A 26,125-nucleotide genomic window follows, 5' to 3' on the forward strand; every position below is an offset into this window, starting at 1 on the left:
AAGGGTAACAATCTGTCATAGGTACACTGAAATAAAAATCTAATGACTAAGGTTTAGTGTGCTGTTCCAGTGATACAGCAGAGAGATCTAGCATAGAATACTTTCAGATGCTCATAGGGCGGTTGGTAAAGAAATGCTAAATCAGTTTACTGTTATTCAGGTCACAAATGTAAGTCAGACTGAGCAATGAAGTGTGAAAAATTCTTCCTTCGTATCCTCTAGCAGTCAGGGGAACTTTTCTAAGACTCCCAAGTATGTGGCCTTCCTGTAATGTACAGCAGCAGTGACCTATCAGCTGCTATTAGATAATCAGGGTAGATTTTGTGTCTCTTAGCAGCACTGTCACACGCTAGCCTCCTAACGTCTTTAATAGCTTGAATTAGTTGAAATGATTTAGTGAAGAATGGTATCTCAGGGAAAAAGTCAGTTTGGGACTACTAGGTGCAAAAAGATGACCTCTTTCTTCATTGTTTACACAAAACCAGCTCTTAAGATTCTGCAGTAATGATTATTACCCGATTTAGGCAGAGCTATAACACAGTATGTATCTTGTGGAGACCCAGTGGATAAGTGGACACTGGCACTAGATGGTGGTACATCGGAAATCATTAAGGTCACACAGCTGTTGGGTGAGTTCCCTTACTGCCAGAGATCAGCAGCTTTGTAGAATAAAGAGCAAAATACTTGAACCCACCCACAAAATCCTGTCAATGCCATATTATATAATTCCAGTGTAAACACCGCTAGGATTAAAGCCATCCTCATGGTTCTGTGCCATTTTTCTGTTAGGAAGATATTTGGATCCTTCAGATTAACTGGTTAAAGATTCAACACTAATCTCTATTTCCATAATTATTGCCCAAGTTTCAGGAAACAGTAACAAAATTATTTCTTAATAATGCTTATTACTTTAATACCATGCTTGTATATTGCCAAAGCACTGTTTAAATAATTGTGTAACTAGAGCATCATGACTACTAAAAAGCACAACAGGACCTTTTTGGTGTGCAAGAGTTTTAGTGTTTGCCAGCAGTTAACTTGTAGCCCATTTTCTAATGCCCGGTTTTCCAGGCGTCAAAAACTTGCCAATTTTCTAAACGTCTGAAAGACATTTTTTATTTTTAAAAGCCTACAATGTCCTTAATCAAAAAGCAGAGTTTAAACCATAGATATAGAAAGAAAACACTTGAAGTCAGTGTATTGAAACTTTCTTTTTCTATGGATCCTGGGGATGGAACACCCTCGGCTCCTCACACCCCAGCACCCGCTCCCCTTCCCCAGCCCGGCTCTCCCTTCTCGCACGCTCAGGTGAGCGGATCTCACGCCCCTTCCCGCCCGGCTGTCCCGGTGCGGCACATCCCGCTCACCGAGCCACGTCTTAGTGAAGACAGAGGGTCTAAAGCAGAAACCTGGCTACGGGGGAGCGGGCAGCCGCTGCGGGTGGCACTGGAAACGCGGAGGTTGTTTCTCCGTGTCGGTAGATGGTGCGGAGCCCCGCACCGCCCAGCACCGCACCGCCCAGCGCCGCACAGAGCAGCGCTCGCGGCGCTGGGGAACGCGACAAACGCGGAGCACAAGGGAGAGCCCGCGAGCGATCGCAGGAGCCGCCGCCGCGCGGTGGGAACCCTCCCCCGGGTGCTGCCCCCTCCCCGGGCAGACCCCAGCGGGGGCCGCTCCCCTTCCCCGCCCCTCGCCGCGGGGCTGGCGGGCGGCTGCCGGCGGGGCGGGACGGCGGGGGGCAGCGGGAGCCCTGCGGAGCCCGGGGCGGGCGGAGGGCGGCGGCTCCCGGCCCCCGCGGCGGAGGATGAGCGGCGGCGGCAGCGGCCTGCCGGCCCCGGCCCCGGCCCTCTCGGCCCGCGGCGCCCGCATCGCCGGCGGCGCCCCGGGGCTGCTGGACGCGGCTTTCGCCCTCTACGTCGCCGACCCTTTCGATCGGGAGCTCAATCCGCAGGGGCGGGGAGCGGCTGGGCCCGGGGGCTCCGTCCCGGAAAGCCGCCTGGTGCCTGTGGGCGGGGGCCGGGGGCCGGGTGCGGTAGCGGGGGCCGGCCGCGGTGGGCTCGCCGAGCCCCGCCGGAGACCGGGGGTGTAGCGAGGGCAGATGAGAACTCAGCGGGGTGCGTCCCTCCTCCGCGGTGGGATTGTTAACAGCTGCCGTCTCTTCCAGGGCATCCTGAATTTCGGCACGAGTGAGAACAAGCTTTGCTTTGACTTAATAGAGGAGAGAGTAAGTGTCGCGGGCTTCTGACTCGTTGGGGTTTAACCACCAGTTCGTCTTTGACAAGTTCGAAGTTTCTGGTTAACGATTTAGCACAGGCAAAGTAACGCATGGAGTGGGATACTGCGGGCGCCGTGGCTGGCAGCTCTCAGAAGGAAGCGTACTGCGCATGTTTGTATGTACTGCTCCAGCTGCACACTTGGAAATCATTTGCCAAGTAATATTTACACTGAAACTTGCCTCTGGTTGAAAAGTTTTGGTTTTGTTTCCACTTCGTTCACATTTGATTGAACACGTACTCGGAACTGATACAAGGGTCTATTCCTGTTTCAGCAGCAAGTATTGCTGTGGGGTGGGAGCTTTCAGGAAGAAGTGTATTTCCTGAGGGGAAAATTATGGCCTGAGAAGACGCTTACTTTTCTGATGTCAAAGCCAAAACTTTGACTGAAAATGCCTCATACATGAAATTCAGAGTTTGAGCAAAATTAAAGCTACAACCTAAACATTCTGCTGCTGTTCACTGCAGTAAGAGCCAGTCTCTGAAACGCAACTATGGGGAAATGGCACATTCTTTGAAGATGGTATTTTCCCCAGAGTTGTTAATTCTAGTTCATCTGCCAGAAAGCCTGGTGTTCTGCCTTATGTGTTAGCAAAACGAAGATCTAGTTGCCAGGCCAGCTTCTGCAGCTTGCAAGTTACCTCCTGCTTCTCCTTCCTACTCACATGAGGTAACAAATTTGCAGGAGTGCAACTGCTGGTGCATTTGCAATGCCTGTGATGAAGGGTCGGGCATAAACTCGTTGTACAGACTGGTTAGCAGTGCTGGCAACTGGAGAGGATTTTTTTTTCTTAGAAATAAACCAATATCTCTGCCACAATGAACATAGAATTGAGGCAGTTTTCAGGAGGGACACCTCCTTTGAGAGCAAGAAAGCCAGTGCTGATAATATGGCTAGTTTTCTCCTGTAACAGATAAGGTCACTTTTCTTCTGTTGGTTGAGAAGCTAATCAAAGTTGACATGTGAATTAAAAGCTGATATCATAAATACTGCAGGAATTGTTTGGATTTCAATGTATGTCAGAAGCAGCTGCATAATCTCTTAGATAAAGCTGGGATGCTTTGCCTGAATGTGTCATTCAGGACTTGGTTTAATATGTGACAGAACAATCCAATAAATAATTCTTTCATTATATTCTTCCTTTGTTTTGATGATGTTTTAATGTTGTTTTCTAATATCTTAAAATTAAAAAAGAGAAGCGCAAACTATAAACATAGTTGTAACTCATGAATTTTTATATTCTCCATTTCCTGTGTTGCTGGATATTATTTTATTAAATACATATGCTACAGCAGAACAGAAACTCCCAAGAACACAGTGTTCTACACTCTCTCTTTCATGTCACTAGCTCAGAAGACGTGACATGAATTATCTGGAGCCTGATCTTTTCTGGTATTCTGATACACAAGGTACTAGAAGGTAAGAAGTTAATTTTCCCATTTGTCGTGTTGCTCGTGGTCAGTGTTAATCGTGGCTCGTTTGAAGCTGGGTGCGGTGTCATTCCTCTGGTGAGCCCAAAGGATGGGGCGTTACTGTTACCTGCACGCTGGCAGGCATTTGGGTTCCTGTTCACGAGTCACTTTTCTGGATTTTTGTTCTGTTTTTCTCCCCACTCTCACTGTGCCACAAAGACTCGGAATGCCAAAGGTCGAAGATCTGGGGGCTTGTTGGCAAGCGAGAGAGCTTGTATTGCTGTTTCCTCCAGCGCTTCAGCGAATCATTCCCAGAATGATTCATTCTAGTCTCAGTGAGGGATAAACTGAAACTCGGGGGGCTGTACAGCAGAGGTGAAATACTGGCTCCATGAAGAGCTCCACCATCATCTTCACTCAGGCTGAAAGCCTGTCTTGACCTAAAGAATCATCATTTATTCGTGTTTCACTGTTTCTGGTGCCCAAATTCTTGTCCTTTCTCCAAAACCAGATCCCACTTGAGCTCAAGGATGTTTCTTTATTTTCTCGTTTTTCTAGTCTGCAGCAGTAATAGTTGAGTCACAGTCAGTGTTATTCAAGGTAACAAATGGCTTATGGGTGCTTCTGTCTCACAAAATGTAGCACACTGGATATCTGAAGAAATATTATTTAATCACAATCTTCAAGGCTTTCATAACAGAATGAATTATGCATTTGTTCTGGTTTTGATAAGCTTCATTCTTCTGTGTGTGTTTTGTGGGTTTTTTTTTCTGAGAAATATGTGATTGCATAGTTGACTTTAATTCTGTGTTTTAGCTTCAGAGAAGAAATTGCCAAATTTCTGACTGACTATGCCAGAGCTGCAAAAGCGCTGAATCCGGAACATGTAAGACAAGTGCTTTATCTTTGCATCTTATTTTTCTTAAACTGATAAGGATGAGTAAATCTGAACACAAATGTCAGCAAGACACTACAGGAGGGATGTATGCCAGATTTGCAGAAGTTAATTTTCCATTTGAAAAGGTGGGCAAAGTGTAACATTCAAGGACTTGGTCTTATAGGTGTAGTAGTGTGTCTTTTTCACTCTGGTTTTTTGAATTTAAACTAGAGAATTGCTGATATTTCTGCTAAATATTTCATTGCTCAATGGAAGTTTGTACTGTTCCTTTCAGATAACTGTTATGAATGGCTGTTGTGCTGGTTTTGCTACTCTGTCAACTGTATTATGTGACCCTGGTGGTGAGTAAAAACTTGATTATTTTACTTAAAAACATTTGTTAGCAGTGAATATAATCATATTGTGACTTCTGACAGCCTCCTGTTATTCTGTCTGCCTGAATGAAGCAAGGCATGGCATTTCTTTGTCACTGGCAGAGTATCTTTGAAATAATACCTCTATTTCTAGAAGGGTGTGATAAGGGACATAACTCCTTTTCCTTTTTTTGCTTGCTATTTGATATGGGTGTGAGCTGTCCTGGGGGTTGAGAAATTCTTTGCCTGTGAGCTGTCCTGGGGGTTGAGAAATTCTTTAATTCTTTATCAGCCTGATGTGTAAATTAACTGCCTAAGCATATCTCAATAGAACAAGTAGCAGAACATTAAGGTCATACGAATCCCATCGAGAACTGGTCTTGCGGTTTGAGCCAAGATGTTACCACGCCCGTGCAAGAAGAAAAGGTGAGAAGTACACAGCGAGGAAGACATACGGCCTTCATCCCTGAGACCCCGGCCCACAACCACCAGGAGGAACTCATTATAATAAAGACTGCCTGCTCGGGGAAAGTCATGAATATGTATAGGCGTCCTTGAAATGATGAATATGTAATACTTTGGTACATAAATACAAGCTGAATTACTGCGAAGGTGCGCACGATTTTGGTGGGACTACCCCCCGTGCTGCCCAGCGCTGAATAAACATACCTGCTTTACAACCTTGTCGGTTGTGGAGTCTATTTTCCGCACGTCAGGTGGAAAATGTTTGAGGTATCAGCAGGCCCACTCACTTTCTGGAATGCAATCTATAGTTTTTTAAGAGCATTACAGGAAGAGGAGAAGGGTATCAGGAGAATACAGTGTATTTTGAAAAGTTATGAGAAAAAGAGGTGGGAGCTATGGTGGAAGCTGGAGGGAGTAGGCACACAGGGAGGGAGCTGGACTGGGTTGAAATCCGGGACCCAGAGAAAATTTGGGTAACTGGGTAAGGAAAACACATAGAAGGAATCTGGGAGACGGGAATGGAGCTGCAGCAAAAGAGGGATTCCCGGTCAAACAAGGGTGATGGTGAGGAGGAAGCAGAGGTGGGAATGCAAAGCGGAAGGAGTGGGGTCCCAGGAAACAGCCTGCTCACAGCAGAAGTAGACAGGAGGAGGAAAAAGAGAGCTCAGCAAGGTAAAGTGGTTTCCTCTCTGGTTTGGAGTGAGGAAAGCAGTGTAGGCGTGCGGTACAGCAGAGAATGGGGAAATCCACGAAGACCTTGTTATGGACAGAGTTTGTATGCCTTAAACAACTTGTTTGACAACTCTGGCTGGAGGAGGGTATGCATACTACAGAGGCCTGCAAGTCTGGCAAGAGATAAGGGTCTTGGGAACAGAACAATACCCCTGCTGTGCCTTAATTGTTGTGATTTACAACTCTGGCTGGAGGAAGAGATAAGTCCTGCGGAGGCGGGACTTTTCCTTGGGGCCAGCCTACATGTGCAACAACTTTGCAGGGCCTCAGCCACGCTTGTGCAGAAGCGGGGTCATACAGCGGACACCACAACTAGGGGATCACGACCACCAGACACCCCTTGGGGGACCACCGACTCATTTTGAGAACAATCTAAGACGACAAAGCGCAGGCCTCCCAATTAGCATGGGAAGCTAGCAGAGGGGGGGAGACAAGAGGGATGTTACCACCCTCTCCTATCTCGCATGCAAATGACCTAAAGTATTTAGACCTTCTCACTTGGGATGGTGGCGCGCTCCCGCCCGCCACCTGAGGACCGATCCTGCAAGCGATTTACCGGAGGAGCAACTCTGCAAGCAACTTACCAACTCTACAGACAACGTACATCGCTGGATCCAAGGGTGGTGATCTCTCTTTCTCTCTCTCATAGTCTCTATCCTCTTTCTCTTTTCCCTTTTCCTTTTCTCTCTTTTCTCAATGCCTTTAGAAACCCAAGACACTTACAACCATGCAACTTTCCCTGTATTAATAAATTGTTCTTAATTTCATACCAGTTATTTGGTGTCGTTTCACCTTAATTTACTCCAAGGGACTTATGAACTAGTTGCGACCAGGTCGTAACAGACCTGCCAGGGAAGGAAGGTGAGCAGGGTGACTTACATGGCCTCCAGTGCAGGAGGTTGTGCCACCCTTATGACACCCTGTTACTGGCACCAAAAGCCCTTGGGAGGAGGGTGGAGTGATGTAGAGTAACGTGGTGCGATGGCTTCAGTGTATTGGTGGTAAAAGTGCTGTGAAACCCATGAGTTTTGTTTAGCTTTAAATGATGATGTTTACTGAATTCTACTCTTATCTGTGTCTATTTTAGTATGTTCAGATTTCATTGTATTAGCACAGTTTTAACAGGAATTCTTCCACTTGAATGCTGACAGGCTTCTTCTTCCCCCTTCGTTAATGTAGGAAGCCCACTCCATCCCCTCTCAAACCCTGTCATGCAGGGCTTTTGCAGTGTCTCCAGGAGAACACTGATCTGGGGCTATTTCACAGTGAAAAAGAATGAGGAGGGGAACAAGTTCCCCAGTGCTGGAGGCTCCCTGACTGCAAGATAGCACCTTGGCAAGCAGAAAGAAGTAGTTGAGGTTTGCAGCAATTCCTGACGAAAAACAGATAGTAACAGAGCATTAGCAAAATACTGAGAGCAAGTTCATTGTTAGTCATTATTATTTAAATAAATAAATAAATAAATAAAGGTAGTACATCAGGTCCATTCCTTTTTACTGAAAATATATACAACTGCCAAACCTGCAATTGCAAATGCTAAGGAAGAATATGGGGAAAGAATTCAGGTAGATCAACGTCTGCTAAATTTTCAGTTGTGTTTAAATATTGGTTTAGGCTACAGTGAAGGCTTTGAGGTTAGATCAGATGTCAAATTCTTAGATTGTCAGTTTAGTCGATTAGAGTATAATGAAATAATTGCTCACGAGAAATGTTAATTTCATTTTTTAATGTTTTTAGATGGATATCTTATTCCAGCTCCATACTATGGTGGTATAAATTCGAAAACATGGCTATATGGCGGAATACAGCCCGTTCATGTGCCCTTGTTCAGTGAGGTAAAGCTTTAGCTATTCACATACATTAACAGACATTTCACAGGGAACAATCAAAAAAAACTGACAAAGCAAATTGAGTCCAAGTGAAGAGATGGGACCAGTCTAGCACTTTGAGAGACAGCTTGTCTTTTTCTCCAACTGCAGCACGATAGGAGGCTGGTGCCATCAGATGCGTAGGATCACGTTCATTCTGTGCAGACGCTGTTCTGCACTGACATGCTGGATTATAATTTGTCAGCTCTAAGTCTGTCACTCCTACTACAAGTAAATTTGGTTTGAAATTTTTTCGCCTTAAGCACTGAAAGCTGTATCTACTACCTAAGGTGTGTAACATTGGTTCCCCCTTCAAAAACTCAGTAATCTGCGAGGCAAGTCAAATGTGGGGTGGCATCTTTTATAAGACCGAATGATACAGGCAGAGGGGGAAAAAAGTGATCTTTCAAGTACAAAAGTTCTTCTGTAAGTCACTGATAGTGTAGTTGTGTATAAGGGCAACATTTAAAAACAAAATAATAGTTATATAGAAAAGACTGATCTTAGTTTCAGATTCTTTTATTTTATAAAAGCCAGTAGCAGTTGTATTTTCACTAGGTGGGAGTGTTTTGTCACTGTCTTTTTTTTTTTTTTATATTTTGAATACTTTTTTGTTCTTATTGATTTTTTTTATTCTGTAGGTGATGGACAAAGAAAGTCACCCTTTTCAGTTAACAGTTGAAAAATTAGAAGATGCATTACAGAGAGCTAAAAAGCAGGTATCAATAACATTGATTTCTTATTTTCATGTTTTCCTAGTTCTTTTGTAAGCAGCGTATGTTCTCAGCATTGAAGCATCTGCACAGTTTCATCTGTGCCGATTTTCAGTCTTGTGACTGAGGTGGGTCCAACTCTAGCAAGAGGAGTCGAATTGGTTTTATAATCTGGACACTAACAAAATGCAGAGAAGCTCCCTGACTCTGTTTTATGAAGAACAGATCTGAACTTGTGGTTCAAGACCAAGTTTCTTTCTCTGTAGATTTAATGGAATTCAAAGCGTTGTAAACAGCCTATTGTTCTGACCCTCAGAAGAGTGAATATGCTACTGTAACGACCCACTCAGTTAATAAAAGAAACATGTCTAGAGTAATTTTGAAGAGGGTTCTTCTGAGTTCCAGCTAACAAGAAATTGCTAGCAAACAAAAAATTACAAATGTAATTTTTACAGAGTTTAGGAAACTTCATTAGTTCAAAATACTTAGCATGTTTAGTGATTTTATTCTGATCAGGATTGCATAAATGAGGATATTACTGCTTGTCAGATACAATTTTTTTTTTCCACATTCCTCTCTGTCTTTGGAACTGCCTTTCTTCCCTGTGGAAAAGGTCAGGTTTGTGAGTGTCCACAAAATAGTGTTCACCTGTATTTCAGGCTAAAATGTTTCCTGTTCTTATTGTCTTGATATTCATAATCCACTCACTTCATGGAAAATTATAAATGCACTTCAACGTCACTGTTTGTGCTCATCCATGAAAAGATCCAGTGAGGAAGCACAGGCTGAACAGTAAAACATTCTACCAAAAATGTGGTGGTGATGGCAGTGATGTTTCAAAACATTGAGACAGACTTCTTGTGTCCTCTTCCAGGACAGAAAGTGAGGTTTAACAGTGGATAAAGCATATAGTCACTTCTAGAGGTCAGTTATAAGTAAGGTCACATATAAAAAAAGTTGGTATTTTAGATACACACAAATGCGTGCATAACACTTTTATAGATGTGTTGAAGGTGTCCTAGTTAGCTAATTGCTTGATCAGCATGGTGCCTATGTTTAGACACCATCTGTATGTCTGTGTCATCTGTCTGTGCCTTTGCCAGCCCCTGTGAGCCCGAGCGTTCACACGCTTCTCGCTTGAGCCTCGCAGAGGGAGGCAGCTATAGCATCCCTGCTGGGTTACTGGGGCTGGCAGCACAAGGCGCTGGATCACAGACTGGATTAACTCTTGAAAGATCTGCACAGGTGTGTCATCCTCCTAGAGCTCAAACTGTTCTCAAGAATAATATTATACACATCTGCTTTGGATACTTGTAATATAATAAATAGCTGGAGGAACTAGACCAGAGCAGCAATTGAGAAGCTGCCGTCCCACAGCAGCTGTTCCTATAAGCAATAATGCCTTGGTCAGCATCTTCTGCTTAATAACTGTGAGATGTCGAATACACTAAATATACTATTGTGCAAGGAGTACTTGCGGAACAGCTGTTTGTGCTTAGTGTTTGCATCTTATCTTGCTTTCAGGGAATTTCTTCTTGTAGCTGGAATCAAAGGCAATACACTGAAAATTAATTTCTTCTGAAGTGCTTGCTCACAGCACCCATTAATGTTCAAACAAATTGCATGTGGCAGGGAAAGCAAATATCAGGGATTCCTCATCATTGAACTTGATTTCCTGGAGTTCCTTGGGAGTTGGTCTTCGCAAATAGCCACCTTTGGAGGAGGCTCGGGTGGAGTGAGAATTTGCAGTGGGTGAGGTTTTCTACAAATTAAAAATGCAGAAACAAAAAATACTAACTTAAGTTCAAATTTATCACAAACATGAAGTAATAAGGCAGCTCCTCATGTTGATTAAACTGTTTAAAGTCTTGACAGTTCCTGCTGTAGTCATTGCACTGTTTGACTGTGTGCAATAAAAATATATTATTTGCTGCATATAGCTTATGTTAATGTACACTAAGAATTTTTTTAGCAAATAGAAAAGAGATGATTTTTCTGAAAAATACCTGTAGAGTTAAAAAGATTGGTTACGTTTGTACTTGTAATCTAATTTTTGATCATGAGGGACTCTTCTTATTACAGTAGAATATTTAAAATCTCTTAGAATAGTTGAATAAAAAAAAATTAGCTTCTGAGGAGAGAATTTCCATAACAGAAATTCTGCACTGTTGATAAATATAATTCAAAAGTAATTATTTGCCCAAGACCTCTGCGCATCTCATAGAACACCGGGTAATTCAGTTTTCAGTCTTCTGCAGGTTCTATTACTTGTTTAAAGAAACAAGCACCACTGAAAAATTAATTACTTGGCAGGTTATTAGATGTCAAAGTCCAATTTCTGTTCATCTTTTCCATTTGTGCACAGTAACTTTGCTCAGTCCTGGGAAATTATTATGGAAGTATGCCTGTAGAACCAGTGTTAATCCCTACAACACCATAATCTTGCCTGTTGATACCAATGGGTGTTTCAAATGAGTGCTAACCTGATTTTCATTTACTAATAAACTATTTAGGGGGGATATTGGTTAAATTATGAAACAAGGTTGGTAGCTGGAACCTTAGTCTGTATACTAATTATAGTATGTAATTAAATAATTTTCAAGAGCTGCCTTTCACTGAAGGGTTCACAGACTTCCTCGCTGCATCCTCACTAGTCATTGCTTTGACGTTGTTGGTGTCTCCAACTACCAGTTTTTCTTTTTTCAGGGCATCCAAGTCAGAGTGTTAATCCTGATCAACCCCCACAACCCATTAGGGGACATTTACCCGGCACAGTTACTGAAAGAATGTCTAGAGTTTGCGCACAGGTTTGAGCCCTAGTGCTATTTGCTTGGTATTTAAACTTCTGTTAATGCAGTATAGCAGTGATGAAAAATCATCTTTGGTGATCGCCTGTTCTTTGCTTGTACGTGTTCGGAGGAAGTGGTGGACAGGGTTCTGAATCATGTTTCTTGTGTAACTATCCTTTTTAGTTGGCCTTTCTGGGAACGCTAGAATAAATTGCTTAATCTGGGATCCAACAATGTCTTTCTGAATGTGTGTTTAAACTTACAAAGCTTTTTATTTACCTAACAATATTTCTTTATTAGCCTGCTTTGATGCATGGCTCAGAAAAATGACAACGGGTGATTACCGGTCTTCAGCAGTAGTAGTAAACATGGCCAGCACTGTGGTTTGACATTATCAACATAAGAAATTCTTAACATTTGATATTGAGGGAAAGTAATTGAATTGGCAAGGAGTAAGTCAACGGTCTGAAGTTTTGTAGCATCTTTTATACCTGTTTAGCTTGATACGTGCAAGCAATTCACTTTCCATCAAAGGAAGATACTTCTGAAATGTCTCATCCCCATTCCCCTTCTTTTATCCTTACCCAGCTCAGAGTTCATGTTCTAAGCTCTAACAGTCTCCTGAATCCCTTGGGTACTGATGGAGAAAAAACACTTCCTTTTGAAAACCATCTATATTTTTTAGGAAAAGATGTATTCCTTTATTATACAGCTTCTGCCAAAGAATGACTGCAAAATCTTGTACACACTTTGAACGCTAACAATGCTTAGTTTCTGACAATCTTAAGTAGAGTTGGTTGGCATTAATTGTTCATTAATTACCAAAGACTACTTCTGGTTTATTTAAATTTGAAATGGAATAACGCAGCATTCCTGCATTTTTGGCATGATTTTCTTTTCACGGAAACAGCTGTGGAGGTTGGTAGAATTCAACGCGCTACTTCCAGTTACCAAGTTTTCAGAAAGGCAAATGTATCTTTTCTCAGCGTGCCCCGTGGATTTCGGGATGCAAGCAACTGAAGCTGGTACTAAAATAATGTTAGAGTACAAGGATTAGAAACAATAATTTTATTTTTAATGTAAAAACTGTTCTGAAACCAAACTTCCTTTTAAAACAAAATATAGAAGTCGGCAATCAGATTAAATGAGGTTTTCTTAGAGGAGAGTACTTGCACTACTTGGGTGTTGAAAACTGTTCTGCCATTTTTTCAGTGTTTCTAAATATGCACATGGCTTGTTGGTATCAAGTGTGATAACATGGCTTTCTGTTTACTGCGGTTTCCACAGCAAGAGTGTATTAGAGAGTTATTGTAAGTGCATGACAAGTCTTTTTTTAAATCTAACATCTGTGTTTGCATTCAAGTCTCACTGAACAAATCTTGAGGGGTAAAGAGGCTTATAATATATTGCTGTGTTCATTTTAAACTTGAGTTGTGTAGGACTGTGCAAATTCCAGAGAACCATTGGATGGAGCACGCAGTTGGATTTTGTTTCAGATATATGAAATGTTATTGCTGCTGAGAAATATAGAATGTGTATAAATAGAAGCTGGTGATGCACAAGTGCTCAGAGTACGCCTTGTGACCTTAAAACCTTGGGACTTCTTCATGTAAAATTCATAAGGGGAATACAATAGCAAATAGGTGTTCTTATGGATACTTTGCCGTGGCAGTAGTTAAGATTGTATACATATATATAAAATATGCAAAGAAATTTATTTTAAATATGTTAATATGCCTGTATTTTTCTGTACACAGATATGAATTGCATGTAATAATGGATGAAATATACATGCTGTCTGTTTATGATGACACCACCTTCACCAGTGTTCTTAACTTAGATTGGTAAGTGTGATTTCTTAGCAGGGATTAGAAGATATTTAATCCTACATGTAACCCATGCCATCTTTTTCAAACTTCTGGCTAGCTAGTATAAGTGCTATAGTTCAAACGAATTCATATCCAAGTCTTTGCACCTATGAGACTAGTTAATACAAGAGTTCTTCCTCATAGACAGCTTTAAATGGCAGACCTCTTGCTTCCAGCTAATGTGTGTGATACAGTAATAACAATAAAAAATGTCAGAGCCCTTAGTCATTTTGCCACTTTGCTTTTCTTTGTTGTTCCCTGTGACACAGCCTGAGTGTAAGGTTCTCACTGTAATGGTAATGAAGTTGCCTAAGGTTGTGCAAGTTACCTGCTATAATGAGTCTCTTTCCTGACTAGTATGCTGTTGGGCTCTTAGTTTCCTAACAGGTGATGGAAAGAATAAAAGTTTCAAGAATATTTAAACCTACTGGTATCTGACTAATAAAACTTCTTTCCCCCAAAGTATGTGATTTTCTTTGTATAACTGCATAAATTTCATACTGATGGGAAATTTCCAAGCCCATCCAGGTGCAACCAAGCCCAATCAGTCCTCACCCATACAAGATCATGAAGCCTAAAAAAATACTTCTGTTGTTGTGAAAGTTCACCCAGCTCCATTAAACTGAAGAAGGAAAGTTCCAGCCTTGTCCCCATTTACACAAAGTCGCACAAAGGAGGAAAAACATCATCTTCAGTGGTACACTGAGGTGTATTTTTAGTTGCACCCCACTGTGTTAGGTGCATGCCCTAAAATGTTCATTTCTCCCTTCCCTAGCCTGCAATGCGGCATAGTTGATCAAACAATTCTTCTCCATCAAGTACAAGAGCGGTTGTGCATCACTTGTGGAAACACTGCTTTTGTTTCAACACGTGTGTGATGACTGACTATGCAGTGGGAATCTGGGAATTTTAACTGGACCAATCCATCCTGGTGCAGATCCTTTCTGTTTGTTTTATTTCATAAATCAGTGCCTCAGCACACACTTGGGAGATCAGTGTCATAGGGTAATGTTTTGTTAAAAGATCTCTGAAAAAATGTCATGTCACTTTAAAGGATTAAATACCAATTTTAGTAAGAAATTACTACAATTTTACAAATGTAAACATTTTTGTAACCCCCATAACTTGTTCTTCTATAGCAACAGTTCTTGTCTTCCTCTTTTCTCATTCAGTTTACCAGATCCAGAACGGACACATTTTATGTGGGGTTTTAGCAAGGTAGGTCAAAATACTATGTTTGTGGTTTACGTTAAGGTATTTCTCCACAAAAATTAGTTGGGCTATTTTAATTTGTGTAATAGGTGCCAAACGGAGTTTCTTTTTGTTTATTAATTTGTTTTCTTCTTTGGTAGTGTGAAATTTGTTGAAGTTCAGAGTTTAATTTGGGATCTACTTAACAGCAACAGTTAATGCGTATGTGTTAAAGTCATTGAAACATATAAGCACATTTCAGATCTGTAGCATTTTGCCTTTTCTTCTCTTGGAGGGAACGGTGAACTGATGACTTCTTGGAAACAATAGTAGGGTATAATGGGGACAGCCCAAAGGTATGAGCCCAGCATGTTTTCAGTTGTCTGTAAAGCAACCCTGTTAAAGCCACTGACCTCCCCGCTGCAGGGTTGTTTAGAATTTGCTGGCTGGTTTTTATCATGCTGGGGACTCTTTATTTGGCAACATTGAGAATTTACTCCAGAAGGGGTTTGTTTTTTTTTTCCCATACATCACAATGTCTCTAGACTTGGTGGCTTGACAAAGCACAAATATTAAAGTAAAAATTTCACCTCGTTCTCTTCTTTTTGTCCTCCAAGTATTTTGGTATGAGTGGTATCAGAGTTGGAGTATTGTACACCAGAAATCATGAAATTTGGAAAGCTGTGAATCAACTGGCTGTCTTCCATAGCTGTCCTGGACCTGTTCAGCATGTTCTCAGTCAATTCCTTAGGGACAGAGGTTAGCCACACTAGAAGTGTTTCCATTGAACTGTTTTATTTTTCCATTGCAGGTGGAAATAAAAAATTATATTTTTCTTGCTTTGTTAGATTGGTTGGATAATGTGTTTTTTCCCACCAACAAAAAGCGACTTAAGGAAGCACAGAATATTCTTTTGGATGGGCTTGCAGATGTTGGAATACCCGTGCTCAGAAGTTCAGGAGGACTCTATGTGTGGGCAGACTTCAGAAAAGTATGTAAGAAGTTTGAAAAGGGGTGGGAATGTAAAACTTGGAAGTGTAAAAATTACTTGTGCATGTTGTTACACACTTTATTAAGTCCTGGAAAATCCTTTCAATTAATTTATGCACTTGTTCAACCTTTAATAAAAAAAATATTTTCTTCTTTTAGTTCTTAAAATCACAGACGTTTAAAGCTGAACTTGAATTATGGCAGAAGCTCCTTGATAAAAAACTCCTGATTAGTCCTGGAAAACCTTTTTATTGTTATGAACCTGGATGGTTTAGACTGGTTTTCTCCAATTCTGTAGATAAGATTTACTTGTGTAAGTTTTTACTTCTAATATGGCATGTAGTAGCATGCAAGTTTTAAGAAACATTAGCATTATAAATAATGAGTTCAAACCTAATTATTCTCTCTCAGATTGTGAGGGGCATTTTTAGAGTTTGTATGAACTGAGAAATACTAGATTGGCCCAGAGCATAGGTTACAAAGCACTTATGTTGGATTATGTTAAACCTCTATAGCTTTCAGAATTAAATTTTTAAATTTAGTTTTACTCTATCAGAAGTAAGGAATGAAATTTTATGTGAAAGGATTTTTGCTCTTTCAAATTGTGCTTTATAACGTGGGAATTCCCCACCATCCCTCATTTTTATGTGGCTCATGTTGGATACAAAAAATGTATCCATCTCTTATGCTGTAAAATACCTAACCTTGAGTTAATGCTTTATATTGTTGGCAAAGGGCATGTTTGTGAAGCATACAGAGCATATAGAGTTATAGAAAAATGTGGATTGAAAGGGAACTCTTGGGTCATCTAGTACAACTTCCTGCTCAAGGCAGGGCCAGTTTCTAAGTCAGAGAGCAGGTTGTTCAGGGGCTTGTCAGTCAAGTTTTGAGACTGTCTAAAGATGGAGATTATGCAGTCTCCCTGAGGAACCAGTTTCAGTGTTTAATCACTCTCGTGATTATTTTTTTTCCACACATCCAGTCAGTATTTCCCTCTGTATTTCCTTTTACAGGTATTCAGAGACTTGAGCAAATGTTGCACAGTTACGCCGCTGAACCAGTTACAAACAACACATCTTCTACTGCAGATGCTTTATGCAATCCAGAAAAAGATTCTTCAGGCAAACCTTCAAACACACCAGGAAAAGATGTCTCCCAGCTAAAAAATATACTTGTTTATTAAAATCATATATGCATTTAATGACTTGATATAATTTAGCATGCTTATGTTTACTAAAGGTGTGTATGACTTCAGTATTTTTAGCTGTAACCTTGCTTAATGCTCTCACTTCGCGGTGACCTGGCATTAATAATCTTGCAAGTGGACTTGCTACAGATGAACTTTAAGGAAAACAGGCCTCCTGGATATTGTGAAATTAGCCCCTGTTAAGCACAGCACTTGGTTTTACTCCATTTCAAGTGTGCTATGTGCCAGTAAAATCAGTGAGTCTTAATATATACTTGCACAGTTGATGAATTATTAAGTTTTGAAAACACTGGTAAAATGGTTGTGCATATTACTGTATATTATGGACTGTATATTTTAATCAGAATACTGAAAGTACTGAATGAGGTGATAGTCAAATTTTGCTAAACTTCTGTAGCTGGCAAAATATTTTTGTATATTCATGAGATCTCGCTAAACATATGCATCTCAAACATTTTATACACCTTTCTGTGTATGCATGCTAAGTGAGTACTTTCTGAGAAAGCATTTAGATTTTTGGCTTCTGGGTTCCCTTTCAGATTATATCTGTGTGCCTGTATTCATTGGATGGTGTTTTCATACATTAACTATAAAAAAGCCTTGAAGGTCTGTAATGTATACTCATTTGACAGAGTTGTATGGGGACTTTTTTGCTTTGTTTTTGATTTGTTGGGTTTTTTAAAAAGTATTTGCAGAATTAATTCACCATTTGCTCCATTATTTAGGTTGGGTGAGAGAAAACTAGAACTGCAAAATTAAGAGACTGCTGCTGTAGAGGCTCAGTAGGAGGATTGTCTCTCTGTGGAACCTTAATAAACTTGGAATTTGTGTTCCTGGTAGTAACATGGCCTTTGACCTGTTTTTCACGGCATTTAAACTTGGCAACCTTATGCTGTTCAGGCTGATAACATGAAGATAAATAATCTGCCATACAGCAATTTTTAAAGCTCATAGAATCATGGAATAATTGATGCTGGAAGGCACCTCTGGAAATCATATAGTCCAATGCTCCTGCATGGAGCAGGGTCAGCCAGAGCAGGTTGACCAGGACCAGGTCTGGTTGGGTTTTGAGTATCTCCAATGATGGAGACTCCACAGCCTCTCTCAGCAGCTTGTTCCAGAGTTCGATCACTCTTTTTTACCAAAATGTTTTTTCTTATATTTAAACAGAATTTCCTTTTCTCATTTTGTACCCATTGCCTCTTGTCCTGTCACTGGATACCCAGACGAGCCTGGCTCCATCCTCCTTACACCCTCTTATCCAGTATTTATACACACTGATAAGATCCCCCCTGAGCCTTCTCTGTTCCAGGCTGAACAGTCCCAGCTCTCACTCTCTCCTTGTATTTTATATGCTCCAGTTCCTTAATCATTGTGGAGGCCCTTCACTGGACTTGTTCCAGTATGTCCATGTCTGTTTTGTACTGGAGACCCCAGAACACTGGGCTCCAGCACTCCAGATGTGTCACACTAGTGCTGTGTAGAGCGGCCTGTGGTGTTTAACATACTCATATGATCTTGATAGGGAGTGACGAGTGAAACAGCACCAAGGGCAAACCAAAAACTTGAGTAAGCTTTTCAGGCCTGTAAAAACAAAGGTTGGTAATAAAACACTACAGAAGATCTTGAGAAAACTTGCTGACTGAACTTGGCAGATGAACTTTACTGTAGGTAAAAGGAAGAGCAATATGATAGGGTCTAATGATCATTACTCTTCAGTAATGATCCCCCACGAAGCACCAGCTTGTTAAGAGGAATTTGAATGTTAGAAATTATTAGAGAAGAAGCAGAAAAGACTTCAGAAAGTATTCTGTCATTATTAAAAAATCCATGGTGTTCCTGCATGTGTGGTGGTCAAGGTTATGTGCAGGTTAGGTCCCCTTGTATCAAAAAGGATACACCAGAACTGGGAAAGTCAGTTCAGTCTACTGAGGAGTCCTAAGGACGCACCTCTGAACTACAAGAGTGTTTCGGGAAGTAACACAGTGATTTCCCGGGTCTTAATACCCTTCTCCAAGTCATGAGAAGCTGGGGTTTAGCCATTATTGGAGGCGGGCTACTACACAGAGTTTAGGTTTGCCCCAATACATCTGTTCTTATGTTAATCTGAAACTCTGCGTCTGAGCGCTGGGGAAAAAGCATGTAGAGATCTGTAACAGAAAAGCGAGGGTTGCTGTGGATGGCAGCGTATGCCAGCACCAGCAGAAACAGCAGAACAAGAGTGAAAGACATGGTCTGCACCAAAAATGATGGACATTGCTCCCAGTCAGTCAGACCAGGGAGTCTTGACTCCAGACGGCTGGTGCACTGACAAGACCGAAGCACAGATGTCTCTTCTATGGAGGGCCCTGCACTCTACAAGGGGAGGATGGCAACAAGCCAGCATGTCACATGTGCCATTCCTTTATGGCATTAATGTGTGTAAAACCAGTTTGTTAAGAGATTTGTTAAATAGATTTTCCTCAGATCTTGCAGAGTTTTGTTACACTAATTTTCTACAAGAGCCATTGTTATTTGTTTCTACCTCGAAGTACTGCAATGAGTTGGTCAAAAATAATATTGGTCACTAAAAGCTGAGGTGAACTTCTCAGTTCCTTTCCTGATGGTCTCACCTGATTCAGGGTGTTTCTATTTACAGCCTTATATGGCTATGTTAGGTGTCAACATGCCATTTCCACTTATCTCACTTTCATACAATATACTAAGGTTGATTTGGAGCTTCTGGGTGCTACGGTCACATATGCCCAAAAAAAAAAAAAGATTAAAAGATCTGTAAATGTACATTTAAGGCCACTTACAGCTCTTATCCTTCATAGGCAGCAAGAACCACTAACCCCAGAGAATTCAGGCCATACAAGCACATCTCATGGTGTTTGGAGCTGACTGGCTTGGAAAAACCTTAGTGCAGAGAACTTTATCGTTGGTATTTTAGTATGTGGTATTTTTCTCATTCTGCTATTTAAGTATTTTCATTGGTGTACTGAGACTGTCAATATATAAAATTAGTCTTTATTTCCCTTAGTAAATGTTTTTTCATTTGAATTGCTTGAGGATTTTTTTTCTTACCATCATTAATTGCAAAGACTGAAAAAACAATTTAAAATAAATTTTAAGAGACCAAGCTAACACACACGCAAATAGTAACAATGTGAAACTCAAATCATACGTCAGTGTTGGCTTAGGAAATGAAGATACATTTCTGCCATGAGGATGCCAGGATGGCAAAGCCAAATAACATCAATTTTTAAATCTGATTCCAGCTTTCCGATAAATTTATCCCTTTATATAAGCAAAGTTTAGCAGGAAGCTACACAGGCCCACGTTTTAGGCTCAGCTGAACAAAATTCCTTTAGAAGGTGGTGACTGTTAAATAGAGTACCACCTTGCAGATGACAGCTTTTAGTCTGAAGATGAGAAATCTAAGTAGATCACTCTTCTCCAGTGTAACAGAAAACTGTTAACTGCATCACTGACCAAGTTTAGTATTTAATTGAAGCTAGTCTTCAGTTATTTAAGAAGTAAACAAAAACTGCAGTCACAGTTAACTAAATTAAAAAAGTATATAAAGTGCTGGATGATAAAGAGTACGTCTTTTAACTCCTTTTTTGGAAAATAAGTTAGAAAATAAGAACACTGAAGGCAACTTTCAGAAGTCAGTTATTTGCTCACCGAAGTTGGAGACAACATGAAACTTGTGGTTTTGTCCCAAAATGAGCAATAATGTCTAAAGAACCGAGCACAGAAATGACGTATCAAATGGAAAGAAAACTTCCACTTCAAAGATCTGATATAATTTAAAATAAATAAATACCATAAATCCATGAAGTAAAATGAACATTTTATAGTTTTTTTAAACTTCTTGTGTGGGGTTCACAGACCTGAGAATGCACCCAAAATAACTCATCCAAAGTATTGTTTAAAAAATTATAAATTATTGGTAACAGTTTCTTTAATGGAGATTGCAGGAGTAGGTCCCACATGAGTCCATATATAGCCCTTCTCTGGCCTTGTAGGAACAGTAGGGAAGGGAGATGATCGAGATTTGAAATATTCTGAAGGTGCATGACAAACAAATTCTAAATATTCCATTTTCCTTGGGAGATCTTCCTCTGGTCCTAGGAAAAAAAGAAATAATCTTCAAAGACAAAATTTAAAGGCATAAAATCAAAATATTCAGGACTTAAATATGCAACAACAGTCAACATCCCTTAAAGAATGTGTCTTTTCAATCAATTACTTGCCTAGCAAAGTAGCCTCAAATACTAGGCAAGAAACCTCTACCTTTATTTTTGCTGGGCTGATATTTTTTTTTTCCATTCGAAGCGTTCAGTTATTTGAGTGAAGTACTTTAGTTAACATATTTTAAATAGATATTATTTGTGGCCTACCTGTCAAAAGGACTTTTCTGAATTATTAATGATTTTATAATCAGTAGCAGAACAGTCTCTATGCCAGTGCTTGCGTGCTATGTATTTTAAGTACCTAAGATGAAGATCAGCTAATTCATGTCACTTTAAAAGAAACAGCTTGGACTGCGATGTCAGGTTCATACTCCAATAACTTTGATTCTATCTATGGAGTAATAATTTGATCCTTAAAGGTGCAAGACTGTAATTGTGCCTGTAAGCACAAATACTCAAACACTCACTGCAGCAGTGCAAATCATATTATATACAGAAGATAAACAAAAAAGGTTATTCAAGTAAGTGAGATGCTTGCAGGATTAGGGTCTAAAATGTGGAAATGGCATAAATCATCTTGACAAGCTAAAAAGTTCATTTAAAAAAAATACAGCTCTGCATTAGTCTATGCACATATAAGTAGTTGTATAAAATGAAGGCTTAGAGATTACCTATGATATAGGATGCTGGGTCAAAACAATCTTTGGGGCTGGCTTGTGTAGGAATGAGCCAGGTTAGCGCAGCACTCTTTTCACAGTATTGGTCCTGAATAAACCCACGGATCTGAGCGTAGTATGTTTTTCCATCCTGCTCATCAACTACTGAAACAACATCTCCAATTTGATAGTATACACCCTAGAAGACATACAAATGATAATTAAATCAAACAATCTGATTTTAGAAGCTCCACTCTGTTATTCTGATTCATATCTTAAGTATCAGTATCTTAAATTATCTCAAATTATCCCAATCTTGAAAGATAGCCTTAATTCAGACACATGCAGAAGAACAGTGGCATACAAGAGTGCTGTCTCACCTAAGCAGTCATCAGCACTGCTTGTGCACAATCACCCCATGTCTAGGAGTCTGAGGTCAGTCCCAGAATTGCTTTTGCGACTAAACTGGCAATTCCACATGGTCTCTGTCCGCCAAATGTCTCAGAAGCAATCTGGCCTCAGCCGCCAAATGTCTCAGAAGCAATCTGGCCTCAACCATCTTCAAAGACACAGCCCTCTCAGCTGCTCTACATCCCCCTCTCCCAGGACTGCTACGCCTCCTGTCTGCAGAGCGGTGATGGTCTCATTCCGTCAGAAGTAGGAGACTGCAACACCACCTTCCAGAAAAAGTAACTAGTAATTTCCCTGTGTCTGCAGCAAAAGCAGCTTTCTGTGTATGAAGAAGTTCACTCATCTGAATGCAAAGGAGTCCCAAAACACAGATTCACCTCCTGCTACCTTCCATGGTGCTCTGTAAAGCGTGAGGCTGCACAGCAAAGGCAACTCACTCTAGCATCACACAGCACAATGCAGTACCATCAGTATCAGAGTTTGCCAAGCATCACCCAGGAGAAACACATTTCAAATGGTTTGTTTGTACTACCAGGAAACAAAGCAAATTTCAGAACCCGAAAATGCTAACACCTTGGCATGCTGGGTAAAGTGTTCTCAAGCGTGAACGTGAGAAGGCTAGCTTCTGCTTTCATTGCAAAAGTCAACAGATCTTGTTCCCAGGGTGCTTGAGACTGCTTGCACCCAGCTCTAAACGGGAGCCAGTTTAGATATTAGGGCAGTGCAACCCATCCCCTCTGCAGGCAATACTCTCTGTGGCTAAGGTAGGAAACATCACACAAATTTAAATAATCAGGTATAGTCACTTTTGCTTGACCTCTGCACGATGAAAGTTAAAAGTTTAAAAACCTCAACTGCAGTAATTACTAGGGAAAACAGATGCATCTTTTTCTTGGAAGATAAAACAGGACGATGACAACTATGTAAACTACTGTGGTAAACTACCTTGCAAGACTTAACGGCAATGACATAAGGTAGAGCAAAATCCTACACAACTGCTAGGCAAGGAAGAACAGTTTCTGTGAATACATCCCTACTGCTTTCACTGTCTGTGATAATTTTTGAAATTGGACACAGAAACAGCAAGATCTTTTTTGCAAACAAACTTGCATAAACCATACCTTATAAAATATTGATTCTGCTGTAATTATAGTGGATACAGACTCAGGAGCCTTGATGGGCTAAGGAAAGAACACAGAAATGGAAAATCAAAAGCGTTAAAACTAACCAACCATGTAATGTAATTCCAGGTCGGTTTTTTTTTTCCTTTTAGACAACGTACTGATGCATTAGCTTCTTAGTAAGCACAAGAAATCGGGTCCAAAAATTTCAAACATTTGTACTTTAAAACTGAAAACAATGAAGTTAACATTTTCCTTCTCAGGGTTTTAAGCGGAGAAGCGAGTACTAAATTCACTTGACTGGTTTACACAAAACTCCCTCCCTCGGGAAACGAGCCTGAAGGGCTGGATGCGGAGCGGGGAACCGCGCGGGCAGGCGCGCCCGTGCTACTGAGGAACACACCAGCTCTGGCACGGGTTACAGCCGCGTCCTACCCAGGTTTCAGGCTGATTTTGCTCCAGCAGCTGCACAGCTCCGCGCTGGGGTCCAAGGCACCGGCAAGGTGAAGCCGGCGGGGGCCGGGGCCTGTGGGCCCGCCATGGGGAGGCGTTTCTTCAGGGGGCGAGAGAGGGCTCCGGGTCGGCCCCGCCCCGGCACAGGGCTCCCACCGCCTTCCACTTCCCACCGCAGCCCCAGAAAGCCACCCACCACCTTACGTTTTTTAGCTTAAAGATGTGCCTCCTCCCCTTGCCCTTCGTGGAAACCTTCTTCTCTGCGGCGGGCGCCGACTTGTACTTGGTGTTCCTCAGCCGCGCTGACCGCCGGTGGATCTCCTGCTTGCTCTGGGTGGGGGGAATTACCGAATAAATACACGGGAAGGGCACGGCCAGCCTGTCCCTGCTCCCCCCCGCCGAGACCCGGCGCGGAGCGTTGGGCTCGGCCCCAGCGGTCTCACCTGCTTCCCGCCGCCGCCGCCCCCGCCGTTGCTGTGCTGGGCGGCGGCCGAGGTGGTGGCGAAGGCGGCGGGCCCGGGCGGCGCGGAGCGGGCCGTGCAGTTGTTACACAGGATCTCGCCTTGGCCGCCCTTCTTCCACATGGAGGAGGACGTGCTGCGGCACACGCTGCAGGTGGGCTTCAGCCCCAGCGGCATCCTGCGGCCGGCGGCGGGGCCCGCGGCCCCTGGCAGCGAGACGGGAGGGAGCGCGGCGCCAAGACCGTCCCCGGCGCCGGCCCCTTCCCGCCGGCGGCGGATGTGGCTGCGGCGAGGCGAGACGGCACGGGCGGAGCGGGGCGGCCGGCCGGCCGGCCCTGCCCTCTGCTGGCTGCAGGGTCGCCCGCCGCCGGGGGCAGCCGCGGCCGCCTCGCCTCGCCTCGCCTCGCCTCGCCTCAGCGCCCGCCGGGCCCAGCCCCGCAGGGCAGCGCCTCCCGCCGGCGGCCGGACCCGCCGCGCTTGGCCGCCGGCAGAGGCGGGCGGCTGCGGGCCCTCCCGGCTCTGCCCTGCCGGCGGGGCTGGGGCCTCGGGTTGCCAGGGAGGTTTTGGGGGCAGAGCGGAGCTCCACGGGTCCGTGTCCTGGCAGCGTAAAGGCTGTTTCCCTCAGAAATGGCAGACAGCGAGGTTTGGCTGTCGGTCCCCAAAGAGAAGGAGTCCCTGTCCCAAGCAGGGCATATCTCTCGCCTCAGCAGAAACCGTGACAGAGAGAGCAGCGTCCTTGCCATCCCGGCGAGAGCCAGTGGCAGTCAAAGGGGAGACCCGGTGGGTAGCAAAGCACAGAAGCTGCCTCTGGTACCTGCCCCATTCCCCTTCGCAGGGGGACGCTGGACTCTGTCATCCAAGGATGTACAGCTGTCATCCTTCCTACTCACCAGAAAATCAGAGGATCAGTGGTGGACTCAAATAGTCGTTCTGATTAAGACTGTGATTCTTGACCAAAGCTGGTGTATGTTGAGGGTTTCATTAAGGCAACAGCCCCTTTTGCGTGGACCCTCAGTCACATATCAAATACTTTAAAAGGCTAGGGAATGAACGCACATCTCTGTGAAGCTTTGCCAGCTACATGTGGGAACCATGGATCGAACAGTGGTTCCTCACTCTGATGCAACTTACATGGCCCCAAGCCATCCCTTACAGACGTTTCTCTAGTCTGAAGTTAAGAAAGAAGTGCCCACTTACTTACACACAAAGATTCACAGCCTCTTAGTTTCCATACTTAGCTATCATCCTTCATCCTTAGGTTTTATTTAAACCTTTGGTGCAAATTAAATTGATTTCTTTTTGTCTTGTTCTCAGTGGTCACAAAGAACAAAATATTTTCTTCTTTAATAAGATTTTTTGCAGAGAGGAAAATGATCCTGCTAAAATCAAATTATTATTTTATGTAAAACAGGCTGTTTCATTCAATGGTATTATGGTAACAACCGCAAAATTAATAGACTTAATTTGCGGGGATGTTTACAGATGCTCCACTTGTGCAGTGGCTGGAGGGTGCAGTTCCCAGTTGTTACCTCTGTGTGGCTGACATGGGTTGGTACTGACTCATGGGAAACTACGCTTAACTTCTTGCACTCCTCTTTCACACCAGCTTTGACTTTCTTGTCTCAGGTGCCAAACTTATTTCCATGTTTTTATTTAAATCCTCTTTTACCTTCATCTTCTTTCAAACTGTTCATAGTTCTTGGGTTGTTAATTTTTTTATCTGCTTCTTTAATCCATCCCTCTGTAGTTTTGTGTGATTATCTGGCAGATCAGTGATCTCACAGAGGCCTTTAAACTCTTCCCACTGCTTTTCTTGCAGCTTCTGCCTTCTTTCCTTCCCAACCACCCTCCGAAGTTCTCCACTGCTGGGGCCCCCTCAGCGCTGTCGCGTTGGCATAGCATCACTGGTCTGCATAGAAATGGGGTAGAAATGAGTGATGGTGTCCATTTCTGCCCAGGTAAGTACCTAATACTTTATGAAGGTTTTTATTCTGTGAATTTGATAAGATACAGTGTTAATGGATAACAAGTATATTTGGAAATAGTTGGGTTTTTTTCAACTCTGGTTTTACTGTAGCCTTT

General features: G+C 42.3%; 2 protein-coding genes across 2 annotated transcripts; one reads left to right on the plus strand and one right to left on the minus strand.

Moving 5' to 3' along the window:
• The first annotated feature begins 1,705 nt into the window (after window positions 1–1,705).
• On the plus strand, window positions 1,706–16,751 carry LOC137665965 (1-aminocyclopropane-1-carboxylate synthase-like protein 1). Its single transcript, XM_068405503.1, has 14 exons — window positions 1,706–1,960; window positions 2,165–2,224; window positions 3,623–3,693; window positions 4,503–4,572; window positions 4,859–4,925; window positions 7,872–7,969; window positions 8,644–8,721; window positions 11,422–11,522; window positions 13,262–13,348; window positions 14,545–14,590; window positions 15,181–15,322; window positions 15,412–15,554; window positions 15,713–15,866; window positions 16,567–16,751. The coding sequence occupies exons 1-14, from the start codon at window positions 1,805–1,807 to the stop codon at window positions 16,734–16,736; spliced, it is 1,443 nt and encodes a 480-aa protein (XP_068261604.1). The 5' UTR covers window positions 1,706–1,804; the 3' UTR covers window positions 16,737–16,751.
• Window positions 16,752–20,586: 3,835 nt separating this feature from the next.
• On the minus strand, window positions 20,587–24,335 carry GATAD1 (GATA zinc finger domain containing 1). Its single transcript, XM_068405107.1, has 5 exons — window positions 24,026–24,335; window positions 23,787–23,912; window positions 23,130–23,189; window positions 21,613–21,796; window positions 20,587–20,875 (listed from the first exon to the last, which is right to left on the minus strand). Exons 1-5 carry the CDS (start codon window positions 24,218–24,220, stop codon window positions 20,685–20,687), a joined length of 756 nt encoding a protein of 251 aa, XP_068261208.1. The 5' UTR covers window positions 24,221–24,335; the 3' UTR covers window positions 20,587–20,684.
• Between the last annotated feature and the right edge of the window lie 1,790 nt (window positions 24,336–26,125).

The sequence above is a fragment of the Nyctibius grandis genome, chromosome 7 (assembly GCF_013368605.1).
Source record: "Nyctibius grandis isolate bNycGra1 chromosome 7, bNycGra1.pri, whole genome shotgun sequence".
Lineage (NCBI taxonomy): Eukaryota > Metazoa > Chordata > Aves > Nyctibiiformes > Nyctibiidae > Nyctibius > Nyctibius grandis.

Excerpts from the sequence above, each read along its gene's own strand:
- GATAD1 (XM_068405107.1), bottom strand. The coding sequence starts at position 24,220 with ATGCCGCTGGGGCTGAAGCCCACCTGCAGCGTGTGCCGCAGCACGTCC. Across the intron at positions 23,190-23,786 it reads ACATCTTTAAGCTAAAAAAC|CCCATCAAGGCTCCTGAGTC; the intron begins GTAAGGTGGTGG and ends TTCTTTCCTTAG. Across the intron at positions 20,876-21,612 it reads CCCAGCATCCTATATCATAG|GACCAGAGGAAGATCTCCCA; the intron begins GTAATCTCTAAG and ends TTTTTTTCCTAG.
- LOC137665965 (XM_068405503.1), top strand. The coding sequence starts at position 1,805 with ATGAGCGGCGGCGGCAGCGGCCTGCCGGCCCCGGCCCCGGCCCTCTCG. Across the intron at positions 2,225-3,622 it reads TTGACTTAATAGAGGAGAGA|CTCAGAAGACGTGACATGAA; the intron begins GTAAGTGTCGCG and ends TCATGTCACTAG. Across the intron at positions 8,722-11,421 it reads TACAGAGAGCTAAAAAGCAG|GGCATCCAAGTCAGAGTGTT; the intron begins GTATCAATAACA and ends TTCTTTTTTCAG.